Below are 18614 nucleotides of genomic sequence, written 5' to 3' on the forward strand. Positions count from 1 at the left end.
GTTTCATGACAGGCTGCTTTTCCTGGCGCCCAAGTTAAACACTTTAAAACACTGACTGACCTATGCTTTCTGCTGAGATCACGGCTCTGGGACAGCCACCCCCTGTGAAAGTCTCTGACTTGGCCATCACCTATATGGAGGTGAACAATCACTTCTCCCTGTAATGTGGACAGTTCCCTGTGCTGTGCAGGGTTTTGCTTTCAGCCTCACTGAGCTTCCTTTATTCAGTTTTTAACGAATGGGAAGTAATTTGAACACTGGTGTAACCCCTTGATTCAGCGGAACTGCTGACACAGACAGGACTGGATCTGGCCTGATCCTCATTAGCAGAAAAAAGGACAGATTGTCACAGTTGCCATCAGAAGTCCCCACCTGGCCCTGCCACTGCACCCCAAAGGTTTCCATCTTGGACAAATAATAAATGCAAAGGCCAGCCTCACATCTTCCCCTTGAAGACTAGACAAAGCTGTGTTCAAACGAATTAAATCTGCTTGCTCTCTTTTGATGATGAACTTGAGGCTGATGAAAGTGAACTATTTTTAGTGCTAGCTAGAGGCACAAGTGAATGGCTGGCAGAGCATGCAGTGCACTTCCCTGCCCTGCCAGTGCATCCAGCCAGGACTGCACCACCCTGGCACAAAGAATGCCAAGAGCCTTGATGCCATGCTCTACCTTGCCCTCTTTTATTTACAGTATGCACTTCAATGCCTGTTTCACAAGGAGAGGCTCCTTCCAGCTCAGAGCCCCCTTGGGTAGGTGAGTGCCTGTTTTTCTTAGCCAGTGCCAGGGGATATGTTGCTATGTTCAGCAGTGGTGTGCTGGCATGTGAGCCACACGGGTCTGCTCCTGAGGGAACACTGCTTTTCTGCCCTGGAGCAGCTCAATGGGAAATGCCCCAGGTGCCGCTGCCTCACAGTGCTGTGAGGCAACACTGTGACAGCATGGCCACAGACTGGAGAAGGAGGAGGAGTCTTCTACCTTTGGTTCAAGGTTGCCAATAGTAGCATGAGCATCTAAATTGGCTTCTGCTGCATGTCTTGCACCTCGCACCATGGGGTGGGGGAAGATGTCGATACTGGATGAGCTGCTATTTCCTCCAAGTGCACTGAGGGCTGCTGCTGATTTCAGATTTACTTACTGTAATGTGTCCTTTACTGTGGTCATTTGTCTTGTTCTTTAAATGCTATGGTCTGACATTTGGTCTTTACTGGCTTCCACATTGCTTGTGAGCATAAAAGTCCTGTCTGCTTAAATAAAATTTTATCCAAGATGCTATTTACAAGTTTCTCCAAAATGTCAATATTTGCTTTTCCTGCAAGCTGGCAGGGTGTATCACACTTACTGCCGGATAGCACTGCAAACTACAGGTGCTCAGTGTCCAGCCAGATGGTGTTTCTGAGCCCTGTGAGAGAGTTTTTCTGGATGCTGATGTCCTAGGGAGCTGCACTCTGCACATCCAGCTGTGGCTCCTCCAGTAAGGATCTGGCTCCTTTATTTCAACATTTATACTAGCAGTTACTCATTGGGCTTTTTATACACAGATATTATCTCTTAAACTATTTTCTTCTGTTCCTTGACATATTTCTTTGTGCTGCATGCATGGAGCTTTTCTGTCTGGGATATATACTCAAAACAAAATGGGCACATCTTTCTTTATGACCTTGGTAGAATCGGCTGCTCATTTGGCTGTTGTAAAAACAAATGAGGAGTTTAAATCTGGAAGACAGGAAGATCCTGTCTTGTGTTTGCAAGCAGAGTGAGCAGGACCTATTGGAGGTGGAGGCCCCAATGGCCAGAGGGAGTTGCGAGTGTGAAACGGGGTCCCTGCCTGCAGCAGCTGCAGATCCAGGCCAGCACAGGCAGGCTTATCTGCCAGATGGCACAGCTGGAACATTGCTCCATGGGCTGCAGCTGTACCCAATCTCCTGGTGCCAGCATCACCCTGCAAGCACTGTGCCAGGGAGGGACAGGTCTCCATGGCTTTGCAAACTGCCTTCCAAATCAGGTATTCAGACAAAACTCCAGCAGCCTGTGTGGCAAATGCTTGGGGGCCTTATACTGCTTTGGCTCTGGAGGCAGCAGGACTGCAGGGGTCTAGCAGCAGACATTCCCCTGCCTGCAGAGTGACCCTTGCATTCACACATGCTCAGTCCCGTGCAGCACTGTCATGTGCTATGGCACTGTGGAAACCCCCAAACTCCAGTGGCAGGAGGGGGAGACGAGCTATGGGTGCCATCCTCAGCACAGCACCCAATACCAGACACCCTCCTGCCCCTGCTACCCAGGGGCTGCTCTGCCACAGCGCCAAGGAAGGGGGGATCTGTTTCCATTGCACCAAACTGCACCTATTTCCCCACAGCAGTATGTTTGTCCAAGTCATTCCCCCAGAAGCAATAGTGCTTTTCTGTTATACCAGAATGCCCTTTCACTGCTGCCTGAGGAAGTGGGTAGAACAGCTGTTTGCTCTGCTTTAAGACATGGTGAAGGGAGATAAGCACCAGACAGCAACCTAAGCAGCACAGAAGCTCTTTCCAATAGACACTGGCCTGCACTAGACCTCTGCTTTGTGCAATGAATCACTGTCCTTCCCAGAGATATTATAAAACATGATTTCCTTAATTCCATGATATTCAGGATACAGAGCTAAACTCTCAGGACTTAATCTATTTTTCCCTGTGATATATATTCAAGAAAACAAAGACACACTCATAAAAGTTAATCCATTTTAAATTGATTTTGCCTCTCAACCTTTGTGAAATATCTGTGCAGGAGAGCCTGGGGGCTTTCTGCATTTTTTCAGTTAGGAAAGAGACCAGCCAAGTCAACCAGACACAGGGCAGATCTCAGCTTGCTTTATTGCAGATGTTCTGTATCCAGTATTTCAACTAGTACCTAAGAACCAAACTGTTGGAAAGGAGCTGGGAAAAGCCACCAGAGTCTTATTTCTTGCAGAGAAGATCAAAACAACCCCTGAGAGCTGCTGCAAAGACAAGCGAGTAGAAAGGTCCCAAGGGAGTGAGCATGCTTAAGCTCAGCTCTCATGCGGAGGCAAATAAACGGCTTTAAATTGCTTCCTTTGCCAGTCCCTGAATGGAGATGCAGAATCACAGAATGCTTTGAGTTGGAAGGGACCTTAAGGACCATCGAGTTCCAATCTGCCTGCCATGGGCACCTCCCAGGTTGTTCAAAGGCCCATCCAAACTGGCCTTGAACGCTTCCAGGGAAGGGGCATGATTAATTTTCACTTAAGGATGGCTTTAGTTATTGGATACAGTGGCAAGACATGGTGCCTTTCCCCTTGGAATATCAAACCCGTGTCGACTCAGGGGAAGTAGTGGCCCCCAAGCCTCCAGCGGGATTTGATACCGGGCCTTCACTGTGAGGCTCAGTCGAGGGGAGCCAGACTCTGCAGAGTCCCCCGCAGCCGCTGCGTATCACTTAAGGGCTCTGCGGACACCGCGGCGCAGCGCACATCCCGTGGAGCCCCTCGCTGCACGGTGTCACCAGCCCGGAGCCAAGGTGCTGCCGGTGACACCGGCCCGTCCGTCGCCCATCGCTGCCGGCTGCACACGGCGGGACCCCAGCGCCACCCTCTGGGGACGTGGCCGCAGCCGCGCGGTCCCGGCTGCTCTCCCGGCCCCGCCTCCCCCCGCCAGCAGGGCCTTCGCTTCCCTCTTCAGCGTCCTTCAGCGCGGTTTCAGGGTTTAGCCCGTGCGGAGCATCAGGGACTAGGGCTGGGGCTCGCTGCAGGATGGGACTCCGGCTTCCCGGAAGCGCTGGGGATTGAGCCATTGCGCCTTTGTGCTGCCTTTTCAGCTGTGGAAAGAGGATATTTATTGGTCATGTCAGAGCCAGCTGTTATAAAAAGGTGTATTTAAAAGATTCTTAAATCTCCCTCTCTCGGTTAAGAATCTCAACCTTTGGTTTGATCTTTTCACATAAAATGAGTTTGTTTGGGTTTTTTTTTTCTGTCCATTTCCCGATCAGGTCCAGCTCAAGAGAATCACCTCCAAGAGGAAGAACAGAAGGTCACTGCTGCAGAGGAAACCTTGAAGAAGTGAGACATTCTGTAGCACAGTCCTGTCCAAGTGCTGCTCATACCAATAGATATTCTGACAACAAATTGCCGTCTAAGTTTAGTAACATGTTGCAGATGTGAGCACTTCATATCTGCTTATAAAAGACTCCTCTTGTTATTTATTGTCCCTTTCAGGATTAGCTGAGGAAGGAAATGGGAAATTGTACTCACTGGCATGTCATGAAGCTGGTTGAGAGGCTGAGGAGGAAATGAAGCAGAAGCCAGCTGAGAACAACACCTTGCCATCTAACCCCACAGCGTGGTTTTGGCCCATGTGAGGAGCCAGGCAGCTTTGACTCAGCATTGCTCGGGTGAAAGTTAAGCAGCATTTTTGCTGCTTCCTCCCATAACCACCAACTCCTTCCTGTCCAGTCACAAGCTTGGATGGAGGATCCCACTGCAGAGCTGAAGATGGTGAAAGACTCCCGGTTGCCCCAGACCAACAGTGACAATGTGCCATGTTCTCCCCAAAATCCAGCAGTGATGTGTTCCTCCCCATTCTCATGAGGGTCAGTGGTGTTCTGTATGCTGGGACACACAGAAGGGAAGGTCAAGAATGCTGCCTTCGTACTGAAGAGGGCATTTCCCTCCTGTACTAAATAAGTAGCCCTCTTGTTTTTCCTGGGGTCATGTGAGGCACAGAAAATTCTGGAGGAGGCTGTTCCTTTGCCTCCACTCCTGACTGCTTCCTTCCCATTGTTGGCAGAGCCAGAACCAGCACAATGGGGAGAGCTGGTCTTGAACACGCCACTGCTGCTGCAGAACACTCACCTGAGTGGGTGCTCGGCCTCTGAGCGGCCTCTGTGCAGGGAACTTGATGCACAGTCACAAACAGATATTTGTGTGGTGTTTCTTTCCCTATACCAAATGAACATTTGCCAGAACTCTGACCCTGCAGTGCAGTATAACCATGCGCAGGGCAGTGATTGTTGTGGGTATGAGCTCCTAAATCACAGCAAGAAAGAGAGAGGTGATTGCACAGCTTTTACTGCTTTGCTGCAGTCCTTGGCCAGTCCCACCAAATCAAACACCACAGGATATCTGGAATGAAAACATCAGCTCCACACAGGGACCAGGCATCATCCCTGGGATGCACCCCCAGCCCTAAGCCATCACAGCCCAGGGTTTTAGCAGGAGCTGCTTCCGTCCAGGAGAACACTGGATCTAAAATAAGTTACATTTCCTTCATTGTTTCTTGGCTTGAGCTCCTAAAAGTTCAAACTGTTTCTATTTTCCTGGTGTTAGTCATGCACACCAATTGGGAGCCTAACCTGTAATTCTGGCTTTGCTGCTGCTATAAAACATTCACACTGGGTTCTTCTAAACCAGGAGCAGAAACCTTTAATTTTATTCCACTAGAGGAGTTTAATCTAGGACTATGACATTTCAATTACCTAGTAATACATATTTAACACTCCCAAAATTAAACCAAGAGAAGGAAAAATGTAGTATACAAGCAACTACAAGGATTTTATTTACAGCCAGTAAAAACTCTTAATTTAGAACAAACATCTAAACAAAGACCTTACAGTAACTCCTTCTGCATGTTAGGCTGCATATTTTAGGGACTTCTGTTCAAAACATAATGTCTGAGATTTTAATTTCTCCGTAGTTCGAATTGAATCAGGGGGATGGGAAGCAGGAGAATTAGTTTGTTAGGAACAATGCATCCAGCTTGGTCAGCATACCAGGGCAGGAAGAAAAGATAAGAGACCACTGATAAGAGCAGAGGGAGTCTCAGACAGACATCCTGCGCTCGACCCAAAACTAGCTCAAACCAGTCTCGAAGCTTAAACCCAGGCCAGGGGTACAAAAGAGCATGCGTAGGGAAGAAAGGTAAAAAGTTCAGGATGATGAAGACTCCTGACTTCATCAAAAAGACCCTCGGAAGACCCCTACCAAAGCCACCAAACCACACTGCGCAAGCGCAACGCGGATGTAAATGACTTTTGGGTTCATTATAATACGAAGCGAGGCTGGGCGGGGCTAGGTGATGAATATGTATAGGCGTGTTGCGAAACTTAATGAATATGGAACTTGTAACCCGATAAATACCGAGCTGAATGCAGCTGTCGGCACGCATGATTTTGGAGGAGCGATCCCCCGTGCGTCCCAGCGCTGGAAATAAACATACCTACTTTACTACTTCTTTAGTAGTGGAGTTCTGTCCGCTCATCATTTGGCGAGCAGCCAGGAGAACCTCTGTCCGGCTGCAGGATCGGCTGAGGAGCGGACATCCTTGGCGCGTCCCAGGGCTTTCCTGGAGGATCTCCGCCCCTCGGCTCGCTCACTGCGGCGGACAGACAACGACCTGGAACTGCGGATAAACGGTATGTTTTGCATTTAGGTTGCCTATAAGTCGTACGCGTGGCCAGGGCTGCTGGTAAGCCGCGAGGAGACGTCCCGCGTTCAGCGCAGTCCCTGTGAGGGTAAAGGTGGGGCTTGCAAGCAATTGGCTACCGGAGCCAGCAGGGGGAATCGCTGACCGATAGAGCGGCCGCTAGCGATCCTGGGAGCGGATCGGGTGATTCCAAGGGGGGGTCCCACCGAAACTTGTTACCGTGTCGGAAAATACAAGCGGGACCCTGAAACTGTTACAAGCGAGTGTTGCGAACATTTTTGCTACTAGTAGCTGGTTTGAATGCTGTTGTGTTGCTTATATGTCTATGTGGATATTGGTTGTTGACAGACTGCTTTTATGTGTGTAGATGTGTATTAGGTCGCCTATTCGTTTGTAAATCGGGAGCATGCGTGTTGCCGTGTGTCGTTTGAGAGTGTGATACTGAGACATTTGTTTGGGGGAGTGCTTGCTTGTTGAATTTAGAATCGTGGCTGGGAGAACCTCTGCGAAGGATTAGTGGCAGAGAATTTAGAGTTTGAAAGAGTACGTGGAATAACTTGTTTTTGTGGATGTGTCAGAACCTTTTATTCAACGGGAGGATGGCAGGTCGCATGGGTATTAATACAGTGTAAAGTTTGTACGAGGAGGTGATACTGCTCTTCTGCCAGACGGCAGAGCCTGTGTTCTCAGTGCTATTAAGCTGATTTTGAGCCTGAGATTTTAAAGGTTGTGTGTGGGAAGTCGCATTTGGTACCTGAGATTTAGGAATTTTGGGAAGAAATTGGGAAAGAACTGAGAGAGAGTGTGGAAAAAGGGGATTTCAAGCAGCAGCAAGGCAGGCTTGGCAGAAGGCACAAGAGAATTTATAAAGAGTAACTTATACACTATACAGGTGACCCGGAGGGGGTGGCACAGTATGGGAACCAGACAAAGTAAAGAAATCCCCAGAGCAAGCCCGCTGGGCTGTATTCTGGTACATTGGAAGGAGATAGTAGGAGCTGGAGGCACAGAAAATAAAAGAACCCTTATAAAATATTGTACCCAGTGGTGGCCACTGTATAAATTAGAAAATGAAGCCAAATGGCCATCTAATGGAACTTTAGATTATAATACCTTGCTTCAGTTAATGCTGTTTCTGAGGCGGGAAGGTAAATGGGAAGAAGTTTCCTACGCTGACGCATTTTTTTCTCTCCGAAAACACCCTGAATGGCAGAGAGATTGTGGAATCAAACCCCCCAGTGATCCTATGGTGTTAGCTCCGGAAAAAGAAAATAATAAGGGCCGAAGAAGAATCAAACGATGCTGCTCGTCATGCAGCATCGGCCAGAGATGCACAAGGTCAGACAAAGTCTATCAAGCAGCAGCTCAGGGACAAGATGATGATGAATTAACCGATTTGCTTAAGCCTCCCCTTAGGAGACAGGAAGAGGATGCGGACTCAGAAGGAACACCAACGCCAACCTCCTCTCCCCCGGGCAGTCCTGTCTCGTCCCGAACCAGGAAACAGGTACTGATGGCACCTCTGAGAGAGGCAGTGGCACCTGATGGGAATACAATGTTAATTAGAGTACCTTTCTCTACTGCTGACCTAGATGCATGGTATAACGTTGCCAAAAATTACCGAAGTGATCCAGTAGGTACTGCTGAGCGCTTGCGACTTATAATTAAACAGCATAATCCAGATTGGGCCGATATACAATTATTATTGGGTGGACTAACAGAGACAGAAAGACAGCTAGTTTTGAAAACAGCTCAAGACTTGGCAGAGGACTATTAAAAAACACAACAATTAGATGTAAAAGATTACTTCCCACTCCAGGAACCACACTGGAACCCGAATAGAACAGCTGAATTAAAGAAATTAAAAGGTTATCAAGAATGGATAGCAAAAGGGGTGGAAAGAGCTATTCCCAAGACCCTAAACTGGTCAGCTTTGTACGCAATAAGACAGGGTCCTTCCGAGTCACCATTCGAATTCCTGGATCGTCTGAGGGATGCAATGCGCCGTAACACATCGCTGGATCCTGAGACCGAGGTAGGGCTACAACAGCTGGTATCTTTGTTTCTAGGACAATCCACAGGAGATATCAGACGTAAATTGCAGAAACTTCAGGGGCCAGAAGGGAGGAACCTGGAAACTCTATTGGATGCAGCTTGGAGGGTATTCAGTAATCGAGAAGAAGGTTACAAGCAAGGGATGAGGAAATTAGTAGCAGTAGTAAAAGAAGGGAATAGAGAAAAGCTTAGACAAGGACCCCCCAGACGAGGACCTCCCAGACAAGGCCCACCCCGGCTAGGTAGAGACCAATGCGCGATTTGTGGGAGGTTTGGTCATTGGAAAAACGAGTGCCCAGAAAGAAGACAAGAAGACCACCAGAACAAGGGAAACCGAGGAAGGGGGAGGGTGGTTGCACACGTGAAAGAAGATTGAAGAGGACCGGGGGTTTCCACCCTAGCAGATCCACTGGTTATAATGAAGCTAGGGGACAAGGAAAAAGAAATAGAATTTTTGGTGGATACAGGGGCAACATATTCAGTTTTAAATAAAGCTTTAATGCCTGTGGGGGATGACTATATTGTGGTACATGGAGCAACTGGCCAATCTGAAAAAGCTTATTTTTTTTAAACCATTAAAATATAAAATTGGGAAACAATGGGGTATTCACAAGTTTTTATATTTACCCAATTCTCCAAAGGCTCTCTTGGGAAGAGATTTATTAGAACAATTACAAGCAACCATTATTTTTAGGAATGGGGAAGTTATTCTGGAGGTAAACGACCAACAGTATGTAGAAATACTGAGCCTAATATTAACAACCAAAGACCCTGTAGAGGAAATCAGGGAAGAGATAATGGAGCAAGTGTTCCCAGGAGTCTGGGCCACAGATGTACCTGGAAGAGCCAAAAATGCAACCCCAATACAGATCAAACTCAAAGAAGGGAGACAACCAGTTAGAATTAAACAGTACCCCCTTAAAAGGGAAGACAGGGAAGGAATTGGCCCGATAATTGAAAAATTCTTGCAGTTGGGATTACTAAAAGAGTGCCAGTCTGATTTCAATACTCCTATCTTGCCTGTCCGTAAACCTGATGGGTCTTACCGGGTGGTACAGGATTTACGGGCTGTTAACAAGATAACTGAGGACCTCTATCCTGTGGTGGCAAACCCTTACACTCTGTTAACATGTTTAACACCAGAGCTAACTTGGTTTACCGTTTTAGATCTAAAGGATGCCTTCTTTTGCCTCCCTCTCCATGAAGCCAGCCAGAAAATTTTTGCATTCGAATGGGAAAGCCCTAAGAGTGGGTGCAAAACCCAGCTCACATGGACGGTGTTGCCTCAGGGATTTAAGAACAGCCCCACCCTGTTTGGAGAACAGCTCGCAAAAGACATAGAGCCCTGGGAAGCCCCACCAGGAGAAGGGAAGCTATTGCAGTACGTGGATGATCTCCTAATAGCTACCCGAACAGAGGAAGCTTGCATAGCCTGGACGGTAAGCCTTTTAAACTTCCTGGGACTCCAAGGGTACAGGGTATCCAAGAAAAAGGCTCAGGTGGTGAAACAAAAAGTGATCTATCTGGGCTATGAAGTCAGTGCTGGGCAACGAACTTTGGGGCAAGATCGCAAAGAAGCGATATGCCAAACCCCGAAACCCCAGACAGTGAAAGAGTTACGGACTTCTCTGGGGATGACAGGGTGGTGCAGACTGTGGATTTACAATTATGGGCTGCTCGTGAAACCACTATATGAACTCATTACAAAGGAAAGCAGAGCTCTCCAGTGGACAAAGGAGGCCACGCGGGCCTTCAGCCAGCTGAAGAATGCCCTCATGTCAGCTCCAGCTCTAGGACTTCCAGACGTGAGAAGCAAGGGATTGCCCTGGGAATACTAGCACAGGACCTGGGCCCATACCGACGGGCAGTTGCCTATTTCTCTAAGCAGCTAGATGCAGCAGCCAAAGGATGGCCTGGGTGCCTCAGAGCTGTTGCAGCAGTCGTGCTAAACATCCAGGAAGCACGCAAATTTACCTTGGGCCAGAGAATGACTGTGCTGGTGTCCCACACGATCTCTGCGGTGCTGGAAGTGAAAGGTGGGCACTGGCTCTCCCCACAATGGTTCCTGAAATATCAAGCCATCATGGTAGAACAAGATGATGTGGAAATAGTGTTAACTAACATTGTCAACCCAGCTTCCTTTCTCAGTAGAAATCAAGGGGAACCGGTACGCCATGATTGCCTGGAGACTATCGAAGCTACCTACTCCAGCTGCCCGGATCTAAAGGATACCCCTTTAGACAACACAGAGACCTGGTTTACTGATGGGAGCAGCTACGTCATCAGTGGAAAGCGGCATGCTGGGTATGCAGTTACCACCTGCCGCAAGGTGATAGAATCTGGACCACTGCCAACAAACACCTCTGCGCAGAAGGCTGAAATAATCGCCCTAACCCGTGCCTTAGAGATGGCAAAAGGAAAGAAAATAAACATCTATACAGACTCAAGGTATGCCTTTGGAGTTGTGCACGCACATGGGGCCATTTGGAAAGAAAGAGGACTGTTAAATTCGCATGGAAAGAACATCAAACATGCACAAGAAATAATGCAGCTGTTAGAAGCAGTCCAGCTACCTGAGAAGGTAGCAATCATGCACATAAGGGTGCATCAAAAGGTGAGCTCAGAATTGGAAGAAGGAAATGAACTGGCGGACAGAGAGGCAAAAGAGGCAGCAAAAGGTGAGGTAACAATAACTGGAGCCTTGATCCCAGATGGACAACTTTCCCTAGAGGGCAAGCCAACATATAATAAAAAAGACAGGAAATTGATTAAAGGGGGGAAAGGGGAACATTTAACCAAGAGGGATGGGCTATCAATGCAGAAGGAAAAGTAGTTATTCCCTCTCATTTGCTATGGGCCATAGTTAGAGAAGAACACCAGAAAACACACTGGGGAACAAATGCCTTATATAACTACTTAATTGGGAAAATTATCGCTAGAAACTTATATGAAACTATTGTGCAAGTAACTCGACAGTGCAACCTTTGCCTCCAGACTAACCCCAGAAACACCCCCAAACCAAAAATGGGCCAGACTGGGAGAGGTCATGGGCCTGGACAGCAGTGGCAAATTGATTTCACAGAACTTCCAAGAAAAGGGGGGTACCGATATTTATTAGTGCTAACAGATACTTTTTCAGGATGGCCAGAAGCTTTTCCTACCAGGACCACTAAGGCTGGAGAAGTAACCAAGGTGTTACACAAGAAATAATACTGCGCTTCGGAGTTCCAGCCACAATGTCCTCAGATAGGGGACCACATTTTATTTCAAGGGTGGTACAACAAACCAGCCGACATTTAGGCATAGATTGGGAACTCCACACTCCATACCACCCCCAGTCGAGTGGCCAAGTAGAGAAAATGAATCATTTGATTAAACAGCAAATTGTGAGATTAGGACAAGAAGCTAACCTACCCTGGCCCCAATCTCTTCCACTTGCGTTGTTACGAATTCGGACCAAGCCCAGAATTAAGGAAAAGTTAAGTCCCTTTGAAATACTCTATGGGAGACCATATGGGGTACAGAAAGGCATATCTACCCAAATAGGGGAAGAGACGCTAACCACCTACATGATTGCCTTAGATAAACAGCTTAGAGAAATTCGAAAACACGTGGCTGGAACCCGAAGTCGAGGTTTGGACGGTCCTGTACATGACATTCAGCCTGGAGATTATGTATATGTTAAGTCTCTTACAGAAAAGACTCTGGAACCACAGTGGGAAGGACCATTCCAGGTGCTCCTCACCACTTACACCGCGATTAAGATCAGAGAACAGAGTACCTGGATTCTCCATACCCGAGTAAAGAAGGCTCCAGAGGCCCCTTGGAAAGTGACCCCTGGGGATGATGAGCGGAAATTGAAGTTCACCCGAACAAAATGAAAATGTCAGGGTGGCACGCAAGTATAACCCAGAAAATTGTTTTTCTCACAGTTATAATTGTAACCTTCAGCTGGGAAGTTATTCATAGGAGAGAGGACATATGGTCCCAAGCCTTTATGCGGGTTACTGGACTCATGGGGAGATATTCTGATATAAAAGATTTAAACCTGTTGACTGTAGTCATGCACGGAAACCAAATGTAAACAAAGCAAGAATGGAAAAAACAAAGAACTTGGCAGCTCCAAGGGACTGTAGGAGAAAAAATCAAGATAGGATGCCGAATGGTTAACGGAACTACTCATAGAAAAGCAACCCAAATCAGTGTCTCAACTACTCCTACAGACAAACACCGTGAGATCTGTAGTTATTCAAGTGAAGCAGATTGTTGGTATAATTTTACATTGGTACAGACTGTGGAAGTGGTTTGTCTTTGGGGCCAAGACAGCAATGGACTCTCATTCAAATTCCAGATAAATGCCATGGCTAGGCCTACTACCCACTCTGACAATCAGATCCAAACCCAGGTCACATTACTTAAGTCTGAGCCAAAAGTTTATGAGATTGGCCCTTATGTAGTGAGGAACACAGGCCAGCAATTACTGCTGTTTAATCCAGAGTGGTCTCTTAAGCGTATAGAACTACTAATGCAAATTAACATTTCTGAAATCCAACCAGCCTGCTCCCCTTTAATTCAAACATCCCTTGAAGGATGGACGGGCTGGCTGCAGAAGCAAACACCCCTCAAAGACAGAATGCGGAGAGACCTGACTGGCATGCTGGGAACAGGACTGGGAGTCATAAATGGGATTGATTCAGAGATACTGATGAACAAACTGGCCACAGCGACCAGTGATCTGACCAAATTAAAACAGCCCCTACAATCCTCCCTCTTAGCATTAGGAAACAGCCAGTGGCAAGTCTCAAAAATACTCCCAGACCTAGCAAAACTCAGCAACCTGGACCACGAACTGATATTAAACACACTTGGCACAGCTCAAGACAACGTCTCATTAGCCCTTAGCTGCATACAAGCTCATTTATGGATGCAGTCCACAGCTTCCTTAATCATAAGAGAAGGTAATGAAGGTGTATTTCCTATTGAAATCCGAGAGGCTGTTTGGAACAATGCTACTAAATTAGAAAGAAAGCTCCAATCCTGGTGGACCTTGGTAAATTTCACCTATGGCCCAATGACTAACATAGCTACTGCCTTCGTGCTTACAATACGGAATGCCACAGTTTATGTAATTCATCCTATTGTTGCATTGGGACTAAACCATAAAGGGACAGTTTTTTACCCCTCTGAACATAGAGTATGGGCTCGGATGGTAGGAGAAAAATGGCAAACAGTGAATTTAGAATCTTGCATCACACGAGAACAACAAGGATTTATCTGTGAAAGTAATACACTTGATGCCAGAGATATATGTCTTGATGCAGAACAAGGCATTTGTCACTTTGAGATCCACCCAGACACTTCACCAAAAACTGTACTTGTATATATTGGTCAAGTCTGTGTATGCTTAAGAACTATCTGCACTTCTATGATAATAGATGACAATGTTATTAATGTAACTGCCATGAATCACTCTAATTTTTGTATTTGTAGTTTTGCCAAAATTGTCGGGTGTGACTTTTCGTATTTAGCACCAGTTGTGTCTCATCAATTAATAAGGTCTAACTACACCATTTACCATAAATTGCTACCCACACCTATTGGGATGGACCTAACATTAGTAAAGCAATTAGTGAAACATCAGGACCTAATGGAGATTTTGAGAGAAATCCAAAGAAATGGGGAAAAGACCTTAATCACCGTCCATATGACACACAAGAAATCAGCAGAATCTTGCAAAGAGTAAAACAAGACGCAAGACATAACTGGTGGGACTCGCTTTTCGGGTGGTCACTTACCGCAACAGGCATCCTAAATACGTTATGTCACCCCATCATTGTCTTACTAACCTTGGTTAGTGTCTGCCTCGTGCTATCACGTTACTAATTTGGAACTATAGAGTACTCAAAAGGTTATCAGTTCTAACTACTTTGTCAAACGCACACGGAAGAACATTAAGGGATGCCTACCAAAAAATTCATTAGAAAAAGAATTTAAGTATTAGTAAAAGAATTTACTAACTTTTTAGAAAAGGGGGGACTGAATCAGGGGGATGGGAAGCAGGAGAATTAGTTTGTTAGGAACAATGCATCCAGCTTGGTCAGCATACCAGGGCAGGAAGAAAAGATAAGAGACCACTGATAAGAGCAGAGGGAGTCTCAGACAGACATCCTGCGCTCAACCCAAAACTAGCTCAAACCAGTCTCGAAGCTTAAACCCAGGCCAGGGGTACAAAAGAGCATGCGTAGGGAAGAAAGGTAAAAAGTTCAGGATGATGAAGACTCCTGACTTCATCAAAAAGACCCTCGGAAGACCCCTACCAAAGCCACCAAACCACACTGCGCAAGCGCAACGCGGATGTAAATGACTTTTGGGTTCATTATAATACGAAGCGAGGCTGGGCGGGGCTAGGTGATGAATATGTATAGGCGTGTTGCGAAACTTAATGAATATGGAACTTGTAACCCGATAAATACCAAGCTGAATGCAGCTGTCGGCACGCATGATTTTGGAGGAGCGATCCCCCGTGCGTCCCAGCGCTGGAAATAAACATACCTACTTTACTACTTCTTTAGTAGTGGAGTTCTGTCCGCTCATCAGAATTTTTGGCTGATAAGGGACAGAAAAGTCTAAAATATTGAAAATTTCCCTAAGATGGGAAAACCTTTTCTGCAGGATGCTGGTCCTACTCTGGAGCACACAGATGTTCCTCATCCAGAGGGGTTCAGTGCAGCAATACGGGAAACCACTCAGGTTGTTCCCATCACTGCCAAGGAACACATGTGCTGGTTTTCAGCCCACCCTTCCATAAAATAATGGGATAAACAACAAGCTGGTAGTTTTGTCTGTCACACGAAGAACCAAGGCTTGCTACTCCCTCTTTATCTCCTGGTAGCTATAGGTCCTCTTTTGGTCTTCAGTGGGGCTGTGAATTCCCTTGGGCAGGGTGTTTCTCATTGCCCCATGCTGGTGCAGATGCTGGTCCAGCAAGGTGCTGGCCTAGAGCTTGGCAGTGCTGTACTGAAGTATGTGAAGTGCTCCATGGCTTGGCTGTCTTGAATAACTGTGTCACTAAGAAATATATTCAATTTTATATTATTTAACACCTCTGCTTTCTGTGCCTCCATAGATGGTTGTTTATTACCCACAGCCAGAGATGGTTTTGGCCCTCAGCACAATAAATCAGGCTCTTTTTAGGACAGCCTCATGAATTTCTGGAGTGGTTTCAGCTCCCCCAGAACCACAGTGTGACTCAACATAGTGAACAGAAAACCAGACTTTCCCAGTAAGCTCCTATATAACTTCTAACTCAATAACTTCTACACAGAAGTTATTGCTGGATATGGGTTGGTTTCTTTTTCATGGTGGTTGGTACTGGGGATCTTCAGCTTCTGGATTAACCTTGCCTTGGAGCAGGGCATTGAAGGGGAAGCAGGAGGCAGTCCTGGCTCTGGAGAGCCCACAGAATGGGTGCCTGGTGGGCTGAAATTGTCGGCAAGCAGGGGAGGGGCGATGAACAGCCAAGGGATAAAGGAAGAAATCCTGCCAGGCTGCAGGGATTTGGAAGCAGCCTTGTGGAGGCAGCTGTTCAGCAAGGTGAGGAGCTTCCTGGCTTGGGCTTACGCATGCACACTGGCCCACCACGTGCAGGATGCAGCTGGGTTTCTGCACTGCCTAAATATTTCTGGGATTTTTTTTTTTTTTTTTTTTTTTAAATCAATGCAGGAAATTAATGGAGGTGAGATTGGAAGTGCAGGTGTCAGCAAAGGAGCTGCTTTGTTATTTCTGACACAGAGCACAGCAGGGACTTGGAGCTGTTGGATAAACCACAACAATATCAACAATAGTCTTGGAGCTTCTTTTATTATAAATGACTACTGATGTCTCTATTAGCTTCCACAGCAGATATCAACACCTGTAGCAGGAAAGAGATTTATACCCAATAATAATGAATTCTGTGTTAGCAATGGGGACTAACTCAAATACCATTAGCTTTGCCTAACAATAAAACATAGAGGTCACATGGTGCCCTTTGAAAGCTCTGATGTGACTGTTGTGCTAAACTCACCACACTGCTCTCCTGCCTGTCAGAGCATACAACGATGTTAATGTGGTCCTCAGCAGTCTTTAGAAGAAAAGTAAAGACTGAACTTCATTAAATATAATAGCACATAATAAACTGATATTCATTTACTTAATCCTTATGCTATGAATAGCAGATATTGACCCAAATGTGAGAATAGCCTTATCCAGTGTTCTATCACCCAGCATTAATCCTTATCAGCTGTGTGGTCATGTTCAGAGATCTCCCTTGGTTATGTTTCCTGGCCACTATTAAACAAATAAATTGCTTCTGCTGCCTATAATTAAAGGCATATATTCAGCAGCAAAGAGGCACAAATGGAAGTGTACAGCAGGAAACTTCTGCACCCTGAGTTATCCTTCACATAGACCATGATGTTAGAATAAGACACACTCCCTGCTGGCAAGGAAAACGCAGAAAAGAGAATGAGATTAAACACTGACAAGCTGCAGCGCAGCCGCTGGGGTGCCGTAGGGTTACCACAGAAATACTTTGACGTACCAGCAAATACTCCTGATCTGGGAGAGCTCAGGCTCATTTGACTCCAACATCACTGTTTTTCACTGCTGTTATTCCAGCTTTTACTGCCACCCCGCACTGACACCTCTCTGACACCACCGCCACCACACCACCACCTCTCTGCCCATCTCTGTGCTCTGTCGACACCTCTTCTTGCACCAGAGTAAAGCTCATCCTGAGGAATTAGGCAGGTGGTTCAATGAGTGGGGTTTTTTGGTAGATTCTTTCCATAAAAACTCAGAAGGCACATTTCAGACTTTTCTCCTGCATCTGTCCACCCAGGTTCACAGATATTCACCGTGTGCTCTTTCTGGGCATTGGAAAGAGCAGCAATGAACAATTTAATTTCCTCTGGGACCCAGAGTCTATTAAGAGAAAAAGCAGCAGAACAAGTCACTAGAAGCAAATAGTAATTATCATCAAAAGCACAGATTATATCTATATCTTTATCTATATATCTATATCTACTTGGGTTAAACTAATCCTAAGGTTTAGGCAGAAAACTATGAAAGCAGGAGAATTCAAAGCTGGGGCTGCCATGGCAACCTTGACTCATGCCATGGTGATTGGGCATTGCAGCATCTCCCTAAGACCTCCCAGCAAGTGCTGATGTGTGCTCTTCATTTTATAGGTGTTCTGTGGACAGGTAATGGAGCTGGAGAGAGCAGCTGGTGTGTTTGTGGAAGAGGATGCAAGTTTTGAGGGAAGAACTGGAAACCCAGATCTGGAGAGTACCAATACAGGCACAGGCCTGATAAATCTGGGCTCACAAGTGAGGCTGCACATGAACTCCTGAGCCCACAGCCCCAGCAAGCCATGGGACAATGAGAAGCTGGTCAGGAAGACAAAAGTTTTAGTAGTGAAGCTTGGAATACTGAAATCCCATCTGTGAACCCTAAATCAGTGCCATCTCAGGCATGGGTCCTGCCCGCAGAGCTACAACTTCCAGGTCCTGCTCTGCCCAGCAGGTACCTCTGTGCAACAGAACAGCTTCATTTTCCTCCAAGGAAAATTTCTTATGGTCATGGAAGTCCCTTCATACCACTGCGTTCCATTTGCAGTTATTCTGTGGAGGAATTGAGTCTAAACCAGAGACCAAGGGCTGATAAAATCTCAGTTAAAAACAGTTTGACCTGCTGGTTGTAGTCCAAGAGAGTCTGGGTTCTTCCTGCACCACATCAGAGAGGCAGTGCCCAGGAGAGCAGCTACAGATTATTAAATAGAGGTGTGATGACCAGGAACTGGAGAAGATGTTTTCTTCTTCTGACTGACTTCATGTTAATTGTATATATAAAGTTATAACTTCCGGACTCCACAGTGTCTTTAGAAATCAGACTGATTTTTGTGAGCATTTTTAGAATGCAGCCGTTTCAGTGTGTATTTTGTCCAACATAGAAGATGTATGCAACATAATTCCTCCACTGTAATGTTATCATCTTTCCTATTTCTCTTTCCCTTTCAATGTAAGTGTTCTGCAAAATCATGTTAATAAAAGATATGTATTTGTTTCTCTTTCAACACTTACATTAATTTCGGATTTT

General features: G+C 46.2%; 1 protein-coding gene across 1 annotated transcript; it reads left to right on the forward strand.

Annotated features, from left to right (window-relative positions):
• The first annotated feature begins 12631 nt into the window (after positions 1-12631).
• On the forward strand, positions 12632-18599 carry LOC116451072. Its single transcript, XM_032124204.1, has 3 exons — positions 12632-13432; positions 15601-15756; positions 17705-18599. Exons 1-2 carry the CDS (start codon positions 12637-12639, stop codon positions 15666-15668), a joined length of 864 nt encoding a protein of 287 aa, XP_031980095.1. The 5' UTR covers positions 12632-12636; the 3' UTR covers positions 15669-15756; positions 17705-18599.
• The last annotated feature ends 15 nt before the right edge of the window (positions 18600-18614 follow it).

Source organism: Corvus moneduloides, chromosome 14, assembly GCF_009650955.1.
Source record: "Corvus moneduloides isolate bCorMon1 chromosome 14, bCorMon1.pri, whole genome shotgun sequence".
NCBI lineage: Eukaryota > Metazoa > Chordata > Aves > Passeriformes > Corvidae > Corvus > Corvus moneduloides.